The sequence below is a fragment of the Dermacentor andersoni genome, unplaced genomic scaffold (assembly GCF_023375885.2).
Source record: "Dermacentor andersoni unplaced genomic scaffold, qqDerAnde1_hic_scaffold ctg00000039.1, whole genome shotgun sequence".
Classification (NCBI taxonomy): Eukaryota; Metazoa; Arthropoda; class Arachnida; order Ixodida; family Ixodidae; genus Dermacentor; species Dermacentor andersoni.
In genome coordinates this window covers 3,022,733-3,040,052 of record NW_027314752.1, presented here as the reverse complement: position 1 = coordinate 3,040,052, position 17,320 = coordinate 3,022,733, and the positions used below count along the sequence as shown (strand labels likewise).

Here is a 17,320-nt window from a genome sequence, read left to right as displayed (position 1 = left end):
TCAGTGCAGGTTTATCTTTCCAAGCTTCTATGTAATTTGTGAACTCGTATAGCATTTCTCTATCCACACAGTAAAGTCATGTAGGTGTCTATGTATTATAAAAAGTAAAATATTAGCTGGGAAAATGCACAAGTATGCGGTATGCTGCATAGCATTTTGTTGCACAAGTGTTATCGTATGCTGGGATATGTTGAGCTGCTAGGGTTATTCATAGCATTTCCCAGCATAATGGGAAAAGCTGTTTCTTTGTGTTTTAAAAATGCAATGAAACAATTTTGAACACTGATATGATGTGAAACGACACTGACACACTACGATGCCACTGTCAAGTGTGGTACCAGATAGGTATGTAGACTCAAATTGTGGAAATAAATATATTATTAACAAGTTCTTTAGTTATATTATGATACAGTTAAGACCAGGTGGGTTGAAGGCTGCCGACACATTTCTGGTAATCATTCTTCAGAACATATTTCAGTGGCGATGACCATGTGATGTTCCTTGATGTGACAGCTGAATAGTACAGTACTTGTTTACTCACAGTGCCTCACTAGGCCTTTCTTAGATAGAACGGGGCACAGTTGCACTAGGCAGGGGCTCCTAAACTTGGGAAAGCCCACCAGCTTTTCCGCAGTGCCTCTCCCTTCCTTTTCCCACTATTACGTTTACACACAGACTTAACATAAGGGCTCAATAATGCTTACAGGGCATGAAATGGAGATGAAAGGGAGGCTTGCTGCATACTCAATCTGCAGAGGAGCCAGCATGTCTCTGGAGAAGAATGGGGGGGGAGGAAGGGGGAGCCTCTTGATCCAGCCGTCATTATATGCATTTCAGAGCCATTTGTCTTGGTGAGGTATGTACAATTATTATGGACCAGCAACTCTTTTTCCACACTGCATAAGGCCCTGTGCAGACAGACCATGTGGCTGCCACCCTACGCACAGTGCGCAATTAATGGCATGTTCACACAAACTGAAGTGTTGGGCACTCAAAAGCCTATAGTAGTATTTTGCAAAGAAATGTTGCGTGGCACTCATGTTCTGGAACATTCTTTAATGTATCAGTCGCAGTGCTAACCATAAATGCCCGCATCGCCAAGAGTGTATCAGTGACCCTTGCCCTCAACAAAACGCTTATTATTCTCGTTGGTTGCCACCCGGCATTACGTCAGTGTGAAACTATGTACAGGATGTTTTAAAGAACACTTTCAAAAATTCTTAAAGCTTGCCTGTGGCAGAGAGCACAGTTCTAGTTCAGCAGGTGCTCTACTCAAAGCAGTAGACACCACTCATATCAACAAATTAAAAATAATTAATCAGATTTTTAACTAATTACCTTATGGCCCATATCAATTAAAAAATTCTAGCTGTGGAGTTCACAAGGCCGATCCATCTAAAACGAATTCTTAGGATGACACCAGTTTCGAGATATTAATTCCCAAACTTTGCAGAGAAATGCATAGTCGTTCCACTTACATTCTTAGCGAAACATTTTCTGCATTCAAGTACAAAAGTAACCGAAATGCCAATGCGTTTCTCCACAAAGATCGCGAATTAATATCTTGAAACTGGTGTCATCCTGAGAATTCATTGCAAGTGGATCCTTGTGGCGAACTCCACGGCTAGAATTTGTAAATTGCATTATGGGCCATAAAGTAATTAGTTACAAACTCAATTAGTCGATTATGAATTTCAATTCTTCGTACAAATAATGTCCGCCTCTTCGAGTAGACGAGCTAATAAACTAGAATTGTGCTATCTGCCACAGGCAACCTTTAAAAAATTTTGAAAGTTAGCTTAAACACCCTGTATATGTATGCAGGCTCGTTTCATTGAGATACTGCAACAGGCTTGAAGAATGTGTTGTCCATAAACCATTGTTCATAGTCTTCCGCTTGATCAGTGTCCAATTTACACATTTAAGTACACTTTGGCGAGTTGTCTTTGTCCCAGGGGCCCAAGGTATGTCTAAAGTAGATGGCGAGCATCAGATGCAGGACCAGAGCATGCGGGCACTGGACAATGTTTATATATCGCTGTCCCCTGGCGGAAGTGATGGCTGGTGTAAAGATCACCCTGGCTTGAAGTGTCTGCACAGTGATTTCTTTCACTTGAGAAAGATTGTGGGGAATGAAGCAGACACTCGGGGGGATAAGGGCATGCGTGTCATATTGTATAATGAATTTTTGGGCATTGAAAACAGAGTGGGGTAAAGGGAAGTGATAGAGAAGTTATGGAGGTTGAGAAAGAATAAATGTGAACCATACGGGGGTCAGTAATGTTGTTGTGATGACCATATGTGCCTGCACCCAGTGGAGAGTACTGTTCACACGTGTAGAATTGTGAAGTTTTTGTATCTGCTTACAAATACGCAATGTTTCTTCCTTTTTAAGTGCACTGAGCCTGTCAATATATATGTAGGTTCTGTTGATTTTAGAGAATTTGGCAAGTCTTTCTGTTGCATCATATATAATCTGCAGCTCAAATAATGTGTCTGAAAAGTCCCCTTCATAGCTCCAAGTGGCTTGTATCTAGGGGCGTGTTGGACTTGAGAAAGTTATTTGTCCTCTTTTCGAGTTACTGGCCACATCTGCATGCATCACACAGCATCCCATAGGTATATAGTCATTTCAATTGTTAGGATCTTGAACTTGAGCTTTTGTTGTCTTCTGAATGGCTATGTATGTATAATTCCAAGGTGAAAGATTGTCCAGGTTCCTATACTCATGGCACAATCTCCTTAGAAATAGGAATGGAGCACTGCAACTGTTTGTATGTGGCACTATTTAAAGGGGTCCTGAACCACCCCTTGGGATTGGTGAAAAAGCACAGTCATCTGCCTTGAAAAAAAAATTTAGTGGTAGACAAACATCGAGGTTTCTTGCGTGCGCTCATATACACAGTTTAATTACACTATGGGAACGGACGCTGGTTGCTCTGCTCCTAGCGAGTCAAGTGGCAATTGCTTTGATGCCAACTACTGCCCAAATGCAGAATTGTGAAGATCTGTTTCCATATATTTTGTTTAATCTGATAAGTGTTTATGCAAGTCCATCTGTATTCATGAATAAACCAGACATGTTTACCTGCAGAAATTGTTTTGTCACTTCATCATCACCCTGAAAAAGTTGAGCTAATTTTTCTGCAAAATTGGTCAGCCTGAAGATTTTAAATCTACAGTAAAAATACTCCACCCCAGGGTTCAGATTTTGGGAAAAAACATACTCTCAAAGCTTGAATAGGAAGAAAATTGGTGGTTTATCCATTCTTTAGAGATCATTGACGACTTCAATGTCATTAGCAATCCTATGATTGGTGCACAATTGATTATATAATTTGTATGAAGAATAATATGAAAAGTGCTGACACCTGTGATCCAAGTTGGCGTCACAGTCTTTCAGTCAAGAGCAGCACGTACCCAGTACGGCTGCAAAGGAACTGAACAAGGCGGCAGTCAGACCTGCAAAGTGGCAGAGGGTGCTGAGAATCTCTGGATCTGTACAGGCTGCCACTGCAAATTGAACCTGGCAACATTTAACATGTGAACCCTACATGAGGCTAGCTTAGTGGGGCCTTTTGAGGTATTGTCGGGCATTTTCTGAGATATCATTGGCCGTAATAAAGTTTGAAAAAATAGGAAGCTTATACAGAGCTGGCTAACGGCCATGTCCTCTGCTACAGAGACCTTCCAGATAAAAAGGAATGCAGAGTAGGGCTTCTAAATCACAAGTACATAGCTGGCAACATTAATGAGTTCTGCAGTAGTGGCATGCATTTAAATAGCTTGTTTTCGGCAAAAATTTTTCACGGACCAGTCTCTCTTGGAATATTGTCACAAGAGACACCTTTCTGTATCGGAAGTTGCTCAAATGTCATCACTGGTTGTGTGTTATCACCGAACCATGTTTAATGAAGATGTAAGCACGACGTGAATTGTGTAGTACTTTCTGGAAAGCATGAAGGCACCAACGATACAACTGGAACTTTTTACGACTCATATATGAAAGCCAATGCGCTTGACTCGCAGACCATATTTCGACAGTCGATGAGTGTGCTTGCCGCTGTCATTGTGTTGAGTGTTACTTGTTTTGCTGGGCACAGGTTTGCCCGATGCATTGTGCCACTTTGGTTGTTCACTGTCACTACAGTGGGACAGTATTAATAAAAGGGTAGCAGTCGTCTTAATAAAACTTAATAAGAGATATCGATGACAGGTAGTACAAACCTATTCTCCAACCTCCAGTGATATGGAGAAATAGAACAGTTTTGTGAGGATGTTGAATTTGCTATGAAAAATCTGCAAGATGTACTGTAGCCATGGGGGACATTAATGCAAAAGTAGGAAGAAAACGGGTGGCAGAAAGGGTGACTGGCAAGTATGGCATCAACTTTAGTTATAGTAGAGAGATATTGGTAGAGTTCACGGAAACACAATAACAGAAAGTCGGCTTTGAAAAACCCTAATAGGCAAACAAGAAAGGAAATAAACTTTATACTTGTTCTGACCCTAGCATAGTGCAGGATGTAGAAGTGTTAGGTAGGGAAAATGGCAGTTAATATAGGTTAGGGCGGTCGAGGATTGTTTTCAATTTGAAGAGAGAAAGACCTAATTAGTTAAGAAGAAACAGGCCAGCCAACCTAGACACAGTCAGGGTAAAAGTAGATGACAGGATAAGGGTAATTGGAGATCAGTGGGAGAGGCCACCCAGGGTTATTGAAGTGTGGCACACACCCAGTAACCCAACTCGACATCAAAAAGGTTTGTTGTTGAAGAGCAGCGCATAGACAATGTTACATGCTGAATGACCCAAGTTGGGCTCGAGGTAGGCTTTGAACACAGTTCCCTCAACACAGCATCCAGATGCTGTACCTGTATTACCATAGACTACCCAGTGACGCAAGTTGGCAGAAAATAGGTTAGGTGCGGACATACATACATACATGCAGACCTACTGCTAACAGGGTCAAGTTCTTAAAGAATGCTATTGGTATAAAAACAGTCTATCAGGGTTACAGAATGATTACCAAGGGAATTGATGTCCAATTGCGGACAGCAGACAACTAGGTAGTGCGATGAAATGGAAAATTTGCAAGCACGGGATGGTATCAGCTGGCACAAGACATCAGGCGATTGGGTATCCTACAGTGGACATTAAATAGGCTGATAGCGATGAGCTTAGGATCTTGCAACCACTTTTCATTAGTTGGACTATACCAATAGCTTTAAAATGTGTGAGATGAAAAAGTGTGTTCTGCTGTGATAAGCCTTCTACAGAAAGGAGGTTGCCCTGCTTTCGAGTATTCAATGTCGATTGTTGCTTTTAGCTTTTTGGGAATACTGAACCGAAAGGGTTTCGCGTTTCATGGCCATGCATCTTAATGTGCCCCTGCATTTATTCTATTGCATTTACCTCTTGTTCAGCCACAGCAGCCACATTTCGATGGGGGCGAAATGTGAAAACACCGGTGTACTTCGATTTAGGGGCACGTTAAAGAACCCCAAGTGGTCATAAATTCCGGTGGCCCTTGCTATGGTATGCCTTGTAATCAGGTCGTTGTTTTGGCACATAAAACCACATAATCTAATTTTTTTTACCTCCTGTTCTTGATGCTGTAACAGGACTGCTATCACCCCAACTTTCTGCAGGCCTCACAAATGCGATGAGCCTAGCTGAAAGCATCAATGCCAAAATGGCATTCCAAGCCCCGTCCAAGGTCGTCGATCAGGTCGAGGTTGGCATGCAGTACAGCTTGCCTCTGGCTCACAAGTCTGTCGGGTGCTGCTTCAAAGCATGGAGCGTGTCGAGGAGCGTGCAGACTACGGAGACTCTGGATGAGTTAAGCTCCACCTCAGGTGGGTAGTGACTGGCGATTCTCTTACATTTGCTTGCTTGTGTGAGTGTGGTTAATAGCCAAGTCTGCCTAGCTTGGTATGACTAGCTCAAACATGTATGATGTTGTTCTGTGAAGGACATATTAGCAGGTTTGTGGTTCTTGTCTGCATACTGATTCGGGCAAATATGCAAAAATACTGCCCCACTGAGCACATTGAAGCACCTTAGATAGTATAGCCTAATCCAGAGCCCTCTTGTCCTGGTGTTGCTGTAGCCCTTACATTGCTCTGAGATAATGTTACGCCCATTGAGTCTCTTAGTTATACTTAAATCGGTGCATTAGTCGACCTCTTTGTTTAGGGTGAATAAAATAAATAAATATTCTTTAATGCAGTTAAGCATGCTACCAACAAAACATACTTTGTTTTATCAATATGCTCATTCATTGAAGGAGGCGAAAACCACACGTGAACGGTCTGGATTTTTTTATAGGACAGCTTTGAGCCACAGCACATCATCAGGGATGACTAAGCAGGACTAGGCATGCGCAACAATGTTGTAGCAACCGTCCATCACCTTCTTGCCCCTGCTTCTCAAAAATCTAGTTTGTCTTGCCATCGGGGTCATTTCCCCCTGCTCTTTCTTGGAACCCAGGTGGCTGCCCGACTGGGGCGCCACCACAGCCACTCGGCAAACCTGCTTTTACTGTCGAATAAAGGCAGTCGACTCTCCGTTCTCAAGCTGTCCAACTGTGTATTCCTTGCCTCCCCTAAAATCAGTCCCCAGCAAGTGGTGAGACAGAACATTACTTTTCTTTTTTTTGAACAATAATCATAGACCACCCTGCTGCTGCTCCTGCTGACAGCGATGACGGCACAATTACGTCTCCTGCCATCGCTGCAGAGCTTCAGCTTCCCAGCTTTCGGCCTAAGAATCCCCGAGTTTGGTTTGTGCAAGTAGAGGCCTGTTTTCAACTCCAGCGCATCGCTTCACAGACAGAAAAGTACCCGCATGTCATTCCTGCACTATCTTCCTACATCGCTGATGCCATAGATGATTTGCTAGTGGCTATGCCTTTGCTCGCCGCATACGATGATGTGAAATGCACGCTCCTGCAGTGCCTTGAGCAATTGCAACAGAGTAGGCTCCAACAGCTGCTCTACAAGGAAATCGGCGACCAACAACCCTCACAACTGCTGCACCGGTTGCGTTAGTTACTAGGTGAGACTTTGCAAACGAGAGCCAGCTTCCAATCATGCGAGCTGTTCTTGCGACGCCTCCCGCAGTCTGCATGCATGGTACTGCGGGGTTCCGACGAGGTGAGTCTCGATCGGCTAGCTGTACTCACTGACTGCATATGTGACTGTTCGTCTTCATCTACGTATTGCCGCTGCAAGAGTCTCTGAGCCACGATACTGACTCTCGCACCTGTAGAAAAACATCGACCTCTTTACCATTGCACTGGAGAAGCTGACTTTTGGTGGCAACAGGGACGACCAACTTTGGCACATCCATTCAGCTTCACAGCCTCGCAGTGCAACTAGAGACTCATCGCAGCAGTTGTGCACGTACCACTGTCGCTTTCGCGAACAAGTTGCTGCACTCAGCCCTGTTCATGGGCGGGAAATGCACCAGCCAGAGGCTAACAACAGCATGTGACATCCGTCTTCAAGCAAGCCACCTATTTTTTGTAGTCGAGCACATTACCAGCACCTGCCTCCTCTTCGACACCGGAGCCAACCTGTGTATCGTTCCCGCCGTGGCTGAAGATCGCTAAGGCGGCAAGTCCACACACATGCTGTGAACTTGCCGCAGTGAACAACACTGTTGTCGCATCGTATGGGCTCCGGTCAATAGCGCTAGACATTGGACTCCAGCGCTTGTACAGATGGGTGTTTGTGATTGCTAACATCAGCTTTGCCATGGCAGACTTCCTCAGCCATTTCAACCTAGATGTGAGTGTCCGCAATCAGCACCTAAAGGATAACGTCACATCCCTCAATATACTTGCAGTCCAACCTGACCTCATGTGGCATCTACTTTTTGGCCGGTCTCAACATACCACAATATACTTGCTGAGTACCCGCAACGTACAAAGCCCCGAAACGATGCACTCCCAGTGAAACACAAGGTGATGCATAATAACACCACCATCGGCCTACCTGTCACGGCCACGGAGGCTCACTGGACGGAAGTTGGAAGTCGCCCGCTGAGAGTTCGAAACATGCTTCAGCTCGGTGTTATTCGTCGTTCCTCCAAGCAATTGATCTTCACCTCTCCATCTTGTTCCAAAGCAGGACAGTGGCGACTGGTGGCCTTGTGGTGATTACCGAGCTTTGGATGATGTCATCACTCCGGATCAGTAAACCTTTCCGTATATACATCACTTCGGCACCCGTCTCACAGGAACCAAAATACACAGCAAGGTCGATTTGATGAGCACATACCACCAAATTCCTGTCAAACCCAGCAACACTCCAAAGACAGCAGTAACTACTTCATTTGGCCTATTTGAGTTGGTCCATATGCCTTTCGGTTTGAAGAAAGCGGCACAAACTTTTCAAAGGACAATATACAAGGTTTCACGTGGGCTCCTGTTCCTTTTCGTCTACCTTGACGACATTCTTGTTGCAAGTTGCACAGACAAAGAGCACAAAGTGCACCTTCGCCGTCTATATGAGCGACTGGACGAACATGGCCTGGTCCAAAAGTCGGAGAAATGCATTTTTGGAATTGAAGCCCTAGATTTTCTCCCCCATTGCATTTCACACCAAGGCATTAAGCCACTGGAACCACGGGTGCAGGCAATCGAGGACTTCCCCTCTCCAACCTCCTTCTGAAAGTTGCACGAATTTCTGGGGCTCATCAATTTTCACAGGTGCTTCATACTATCCTGTACGCAAGTTCTTCAGCCGCTTACCAACCTGCTGCGTTGTCACTCCAAAAAAAATGCCTACCTTCTATTGATCCTCGGAGCACGAACACTCTTTCCAGGAAGCCAAAACGTGGTTGGCGACTGCAGTGTTGCTGATTCGTCCGTGCCCCGACATGCCAACTCGCCTTATGGTAGATGCGTCGACCACAACAGTGGGTGCAGTACTGCGGCAGCACAATGGCTCAGACTAGTGGCTGCTGGGCTTCTCAAAGCCCCTCAAACCTACAGAAGCTTGCTACAGCACCTTCTAGAGGGAGATGTTGCCCATCTATTGTGCTCTCAAGCATTTCCATCTTTTTCTTGAAGGCTGTAGCTTCTACATTCTGCCTGACCTCAAGCCATACACCTTCGTTTTCAAGAACAACAGTTCCTCATACTCGGAATGTATGAGGAACTGTTCCGGAAATCAAGTGTACCTTGCTGTGGAGGCCATTGCCCCCTGCTCTTTCTTGGAACCGAGGTGGCTGCCCAACAGGAACACCTGGTTTTAATCTTGAATAAAGCCAATTGACTCTCCGTTCTCAAGCTGTCAAAATATGCATTCTTTGCCTCCACTAAACCGAGCTCTCAGCAATGTTGTCAGGCAATAAGCAGCATGCACTGGGCACCTGAAGTTCACGCCAGCAATGACTTCAGTCGACCTGTAGGCATCTTGAGCTGACTGCTGGCCATACACTCATTTTGATCCTCTCTTGTTGACAGCAGCTTCACGTTTTTGCAGAATGTTTGCTGACTGTAGTGGCCGACCGGACCTCTTCTGTACTACCAGTTTGTCCCAGTGGATTGTTATTCTTCCACAGCACTCTTGTTACAGTGTGCTACTAGCTCATCCACCTTAGCTGATGTGAAAACTCAAGCCTTTTCCCTTTCAGAAATGAGACAGCAGTGAGCAGTTCAATTGCCTTTGCAATGAATCTCCTGTCATCGAGAGAACTCGTGCACGCTGCTCACCAAATAAATTCCATCACAATGTCTTCAAGTTTACTTTCAACAGTGTAGCCATTGCACAACAAAGCTTCCGGTGAAAATTGACATTTGCACTGTTTTGCTTTCTATTCGCAAAGTGCACTGCAACAATCCTGCTTTACGATTCCCCCAGTTTCTCACATTGTTTTCAAATACGGTTATAAAGTCAAGCCCTGACATGGTATTTTTGAAGTCCAAGCAGTATTAACATGTGTATGCAAAGTTGGCGTGTTCGCCACAATAACGACAAAAATGGTGACACTGCCTCCATTTTTTGACAACTATAAACAAGAAAACTTTATTTTGTTTCACAGTACGCAAACACAGGAAGATTGTGCGAAATGTATTTTGGAACACCTGACCAAGGCCCAACCTCTCCTTCCTGTCTTTTTTGGTAACTCAGGCACATGTGGTTGCAGCATAAGATTTACAAAATGGTTTACAAAATATTTAGTGGCACTAAGTGGAATTCGAATATTTTCTTTTTTACAGCATAATATAAGTCATTGTATAACAACTACCAAAATTTCGCATGTTTCAAGCTCTCTTAGATCTTTTTACTTTTTCTCATGATCTTGATTCAAGAGCTAGCGAAAACACAAAGGATATTGCCGTCATTTGCTTTCCTTGCAGCCACAGACCAGCATTGTACGCATCTCGCATATCAATTCAGAGCTTTCATTTCTGGCAAACCTCGATAGAAGGCATTGCTTGCTGCACTCTCCTGCGAGCCTTTGTGCTGTCATTGCTGTCGGCACACGTCAGTCGCATATGGTCAGTGGTAATGGTCAGTGGTACTGTTTGTATCGCCTCTCGTGTGCATTGTGCTTCGCTTGAGCTTCATACTGCGACACTTGGCTTAGCTGATTCAACAACCGATCGTCTTCGCTGGTTTCATCGCCAGCTGCTAACAGTGGCACCGGCACCGCCTTCGTCATCCGCCTCCAGCTCAACAAATTCTTTGAAGCAAGGAAATTATAGCAGCTTGACGAAGGAAAAGAAGGATACCATTATCAGGCAAGTGCAAAGTGGACATCACAAAAGAATTTGAAATCTTGAAGCAGACAATATCAGACTACATAAACAACAGGGGGAAGATTTTGGAAGCTGCCAAGAAATCTGCTGGATCCCAACAGAAGAATGTCAGCCAAGGTGACCACTTAAAACTTGGGGAAGCTATTCTGAATTGGCTGACAGCCATGATCGCCGTGCAAGTGCAGATGTCCTGAGATATTTAATTAAAGGCAGAAACCTTGGCACTTCAGATGACCATTGAGGGTTTTAAATTTAGTAATGGCTGGGTCTGAAATGTTAAGCAGAGAAGCAACATCAGCTTTAAGGCTGTAGACGTGACGGCTGCTGAAAGTTATTGTTGTGATAGGCTACAGTCATTGCTCCAGCAGTTTGTGTCCGGAGACACAGTCAACTGTGATGAAACCGGGCTGTTTTACGAATTGCTACCTGAAGAAGCCCTTGCATTCACTGGGGACCCTTGCCACGGTGGCAAGCACAGCAAGGAATGGCTACTTTTCTCCTCGGCAGCAATATTCTGGAAACTGAAAAGGTTCCGATCCTTGTTATCAGTACAAAAACGAATCCGAGGTGCTTCAAGAGAGCGCATGCTCAAGTGCTGCACATAGCCAGCAAGAGTGGAGAGTGCAACATCGGTCCAAAGAGTGCATGGAGAGGAAGTTGGAGTGCCAAGGACACAAAGTTCTAATAATAATGGGTCAATGCGTGGTGCATAGCCTTGTCAAGGACCTCAAAGCTATGCAAGTGGAACTCTTGCTGCCAAACGCAACATCACTCCTACAGCCTATGGACCAAGGGATTATCTGGACTTCAAAAAGAAAAAAAAACATTTTGCATCTTATAACTAGGGAGTGAAGCTGAAGCTTCATTTAAAGAAAGCAATTGAACAGTACTAACTGTGGTGTACCAAAAGCTCACTCTGCAGTGAGAGGCTTAATTTTGCTTTGTATTGGCATCTTATATGGGGAACCAGCGCTGCTGTTTTCATGACGCCTGCAGTGCCGCCCTGGCGGTCAGAACGTGCACACTGCAGCCGCTCCCGCGGGCGAAAATTGCTACTGGTAGCGGCGTTGCATGCCCCGAAAGCCGAAGGAAAACAAAAGGACGCCGACGATACTGTTGCGTATACAAGTTCCACAACTACATCGGGATGAGGAAGGATGTATCCTTCTGCGTCTTTCCATATGAACCCTAAGAACAAGAACGGAGGCGGCGTTGCATCCAAGCAGTCAGGCGAGCGGAGTAAGTTCCCGTCTTGTCGCCTTGTCAAGCGGTGTCGGGCTGGTTTCTAAATTGAATTTCGCATGTGTGCTTGGTTTATTCGATAGTAAAGACGGTCAGCCATGGCAGCCAGTACCAAATAGCAGAATCTGCAGTCGGCATTTCGTCGGAAACAAAATGAGCAATAGCATGCACCATCCGGCATGTGTACCAACTATTTTTCCTTCGCAATACCACCGCCACGCCCCTTCCAACGCCACCACACCAAGCGAGTGATACGAAAGGTAAATATTATCCATTCATTGCCAAGAATTATATGGTAGAGAAGCTGCCTTGTAATACGAGTTGTGTGCGCATACTGCCGGCGCACGCGCGACTAAGCCGCCTATGTGTTTTTAAAAAGGCGCGTGCAGACGAGACTCGGCGCTGAGATGTATCCGGTAAATGTATGTAATTAGTGCAAAATGTAGCCAGCATTGTTACGGATCCAGCAGCGGAGCACTCAAACCTTTGCTTGCACGAGTCAGCTGATGCGATAAGGCTTTCTTCTCCATTGACTGCTGTGGCGAAGTAACATCAGAATTTTTTATATCTAGCCAGAGAAATACGGAATGTCTTCAGGCCAACTAATACTTCCGAAACCATAGCGCAGCACGACCGGAGCCATAACTGCTAGATTTGCGAGGCAGGCTGCCATGCAAGCATGGCAACGGACCATGGCGCAACCGTTAAAGAAACACACGTGCTCGCCGCAACACACTGTGAAAAATATATAAAGCTTAAATAGCTTATTTCGTTATTTCTTCACTTGATGGCGCTAGCTTCTTTACGAAAACTGTCCACTTGAAGCAGCGCAAAAACTGAAACATACGAACTATAATACGGCCGCGCACGTGTGTGTTGTCTGCTCAAGAGGCTGGAATATGCCGCGTTTCGTCGCCAGGGCGGCGTGCAACGCACTCATTTCGACACGTCGCCTATCCAGTGCTGGTTCCCCATTAAACAGATGTTACCAAATAGAAGTATAGTGATGCACTTCAATTATGTCTTTCTCCCATGCATGCTTGTATAAACAAACTTAATTTCCTCCATGACACTGTGAATCTTGCTCATTTGGCATTAGTGAAGAATGAGCCTGATGATAAGATAGTATAGGATTTTTGCTCTAATTTTGTTCCGTAAAAGAATAATATGCAATTGGCCGATCCAGTACTTTTTATCTGTGGACAGGGAAGCATGATGACTTCTTACCAACTGTCAAGTAGAAAAAGTTGCCGCAGAGCCGCCTCAACCATTGTGACAGTTGTGACTATGCAATTGGCATCCTTTCCGCACTCACTACCTACAAGTGCAAGAACCTGGGGGAGAAGCCTTGGCACTTCTGCCATGGGAGTTTTTCACAGACGTACAGCTTTGAAGGGTCCCTCTCAGGTCAGGTTTTTTGAACTGACAAGCTTAGAGCATACAATGCAGGCTAATGGTCGTGTCTGCAAAGTATTACACCACTAAGCACCATGAAAAGGGCTCATAGTTCAAACCAAACACTGTGCTCCCGTCGCCTCACAGGCACCACATCCTCAGCCACGTTAATCTCACTGGTGTGCCTACTTCAACTGCAGTGCTGTGATGTCACTCACAGTAATATGGGACTTAGAGAATTTTTAAGGCAACATCAACTATTTGTTTGATCTGTTGCTTCAATAAATGATTTAACGATTGTAGAAATTATGCCACCTACAAACTGAATGTCTGCAAGTCTTTGTTTTACTGTGTGCCTTAGTAAAAGAGACATACTTCCATTTTGTCTGCATATTGCCACATTGTGCAGTCGTTTCGTGTAGGAAATGAAACTACCTTTTTTTTTTACCTGGTTCCAATGTGCAATTGTGCATTTTGATTCACTTGTGTCTGCCTCAATTCTCGTGACTGTGGCACTAACGTACTATTAATCAGGTGCTCTCGCAGAGGACACATGAGCAGAGTACAAGGAGTAGAGTGCATGTCAAATTATTCCACTTTGAACAGTACATGTCAAGTTGTTCCTTTTTGGACAAAACTGCAACTGAAGATGTCATACTCTAGGCCTATAAGAACGGCACTGAGAAAAACGCAAGTTAGCATGTAGTTTTCTCAGATCAAGAATGGCGAGATCACTCAAACAGAAGTTGCTGTTTTTTTGCACCTATAGCCCACACCAACAATTGTAAACCTTTCAGAGTAAGGTCAGCATCAAGGTGCTGATTACAGGAATATTGATTTGAGGTGCATATTCTTGGCAGCATAGCGTGCACTGCCGAAAGCTACACTCCAGGGCAAGATTCACGACTACTCAAACTTTCGTTAACTCTTGGGGAAGTCCTCCGTCTTTCCACTCCTGTGTGTTGAAGCTCCTTCCTCCCCATATTCATTGTCCTTCATTCCTCCTCTGTACGAGTCGCCATTTCGCATTTAGTAGTTCGAGAATACGCTTGAACCTCCTTAGGATGAAGCGAGATATAACAAAATAATGGATATAATGAAGTAAATGAAATTCCCCTTGAAATCCCCATAGAGATCCACTTATTTGAAAACTTATTTTAACGAACTGAAATTGTCCTACCAAAGGATATCACAAACTAGATTCGTCCCCAAAACACAAAAATACCTGACCATTGCGTGCCGAGTGCATTGTTTTCTGCGTGGTTCAGCACTCATTCACTGCAGCAGTTTAAAATTCCCACATCTCCACATTGGATAAGTATTTGAGCAACACTGGTTTTTCTCACTGCCATGCATAGCTGAGCACAAGCAGCAGTTCACTATTGTACTTCTATACTGATCTCTCTTGTGGGTGCTTGGCTGCATGGTTATGCATGGTGGCACAAAGGGTTAGTGCATTCACTCCTGTGTGGCGTGGTGCGCTGGCAGGCACAGCTGGGCAGGGCCTCGGAGGCCTCCCCGACATAATCTTGGGAGGGTCACGCCCAAGCTGTGGATTCACTTCCACCTGTGGCGTGCTCTGCAGGGCCTCGGAGATCGCATATGGACAACATTAGTGATAGAATGGTGTGCAATATAACCCGCATATACCGCTTGTCGTATAGCTAGGCATTGCATATACCGATACCTAAACATATACTAGAATTTTCGCCCACTGGGACACCGACACTGGACACCAACACCGGGCTTTCTGAAACAGGGGGCTCTTAATGCTATCACGTTAAAATACAGTGTTTTCTAGCTGACTCCTTGCAATCTCAGCTTCTGGAAACATTGCCAAAGTTCAGCGTGTGTTCAAGAAACCCACTGATGAAGTCTCATATGAGACATTTGTTCTGCCAGTGAATCATAAGTTCTGCTAGAGCCAAATAGAGCAAGCTGACTCAAATAATTTTTAAATTCTTCTCTGAGGTTTGTAAAAATCTGTGAATGTCTTCAAACATGCCACATTTTCTCACTTTGTAATTTTTTACCTTTCTCAAAAACAACTTTTATTATAGGCAAACTTCACAAACAGGATCATTAAGCATTCAAAAGCAGAACTATTGAGTAAATTAAGAAGGACCATTAAAAGTTATTTCTTTCATCATACTTGAAATCACCCTCAAAATATCCCAAATAAAAGAAAGAAAGCTTGTCATTAAATTTAGCATCTGTTTTCTTTATTGGCATTATATACTGTCTTTTGATTACTTTTGTTTTATTTGTGCAGCACCGAGGCCTTCAATTTCTCAATCAACTGCCACATGTGACTACGAGGCTGATAAACTGTTTCGTCTAGAAGCATATGCCAGCATCCATACTGGCGAGAAGCCATTTCAGTGCCCTTCATGCCCTCGGAGCTTCTCATACAGAACCAACTTAAAAGTTCACCTGCAAATCCACACAGCCGAGAAGCCATATCAGTGCCCTTCATGTTCTCGGAGCTTCTCAGAAAAATGCAAGCTTATGAAACACCTGCGCACCCACACAGGTGAGAAGCCATATCAGTGCCCTTCATGCTTGCAGAGCTTCTCGGAAAAGGGCAACCTTATGAAGCACCTACGCACCCACACAGGTGAGAAGCCATTTCAATGCCCTTCATGCCTTCAGAGCTTCTCACAAAAGGCCAGCCTGAAATACCACCTGCACACTCACACAGGCGAGAAGCCATATCAGTGCCCTTCATGCTCTCAGAGCTTCTCAGGAAAGACCCACCTGAAAGAGCACCTGCGCACCCACACAGGTGAGAAGCCATTTGAGTGCCCTTCATGCTCTCAGAGCTTCTCACGAAAGACCTACCTGAAAATCCACCTGCGCACTCACACAGGCGAGAAGCCATATCAATGCCCTTCATGTACTCAGAGCTTCTCAGAAAAGTGCAACCTTATGAGACACCTGCGCACCCACACAGGCGAGAAGCCATATCAGTGCGCTTCATGCTCTCGGAGCTTCTCAGAAAAGGGCAAGCTTATGAAACACCTGCGCACCCACACAGGTGAGAAGCCATATCAGTGCCCTTCATGCTCGCAGAACTTCTCAGAAAAGGGCAACCTTATGAAGCACCTACGCACCCACACAGGTGAGAAGCCATTTCGCTGCCCTTCATGCCTTCAGAGCTTCTCACAAAAGGCCAGCCTGAAATCCCACCTACGCACCCACACAGGCGAGAAGCCATATCAGTGCCCTTCATGCTCTCAGAGCTTCTCACGAAAGAACCACCTGAAAGAACACCTGCGCACCCACACAGGTGAAAAGCCATATCAGTGCCCTTTATGCCCTCAGAGCTTCTCATTGAAGAGTGTCATGAAGGTACACCAGCGCATTCATACAGGTGACCGGCCATACAGTTGCACTGTATGCTCCAGGTCCTTTACACAGTCTCATCACTTGAGCAGACACAAGAGAGCACAGCACCATGACACACTAGAGTAGGTCAACAACCATCTTGAACTAGACTGTGAATTACAAACCTACAGACATGTAGCATGTTGCATTGTGTTCTACTGCATCAGGTAGCATAAATGTCTCCCTGTGCTTTTAAAGGAGTTCTGGAACACTTTTTTCAGGTCGCCACATTTGCTCTAGATCTCTTTACAGCACGTCATAGAACGTAGATCAAAAGAAATTATGGAAACTGACCTACACAATGCCGTTATAGTTCAGAAAAAATAGATACAGCTAAACCTCGATATAATGAAGGCGGTAAGGTGCAAGCAATTTGCTTTGTTATATTATGGCTTTTCATTCGAAAAGTAATCAATGTTCGTCCCTATCTCATAAATTACTGTTTGCATGCCCCTACAAACTACATATGTATATTCATTGTAATATACATGTGAACTTGTTCTTTTAGACCAATTCATGTATTT

At 44.6% G+C, this 17,320-nt stretch overlaps 1 protein-coding gene across 1 annotated transcript in view; it reads left to right on the top strand.

Moving 5' to 3' along the window:
• Nucleotides 1–17,113, top strand: part of LOC140214354 (uncharacterized) — a 31,897-nt gene extending 14,784 nt beyond the window's left edge. The window contains exons 3-5 of the mRNA XM_072285725.1: nt 838–856; nt 1,956–1,964; nt 15,798–17,113. Of these exons, the coding sequence (XP_072141826.1) occupies nt 838–856; nt 1,956–1,964; nt 15,798–16,883 (1,114 nt within the window). The 3' untranslated portion in view covers nt 16,884–17,113. The remainder of the gene's footprint in view (nt 1–837; nt 857–1,955; nt 1,965–15,797) is intronic.
• Nucleotides 17,114–17,320: the final 207 nt, after the last annotated feature.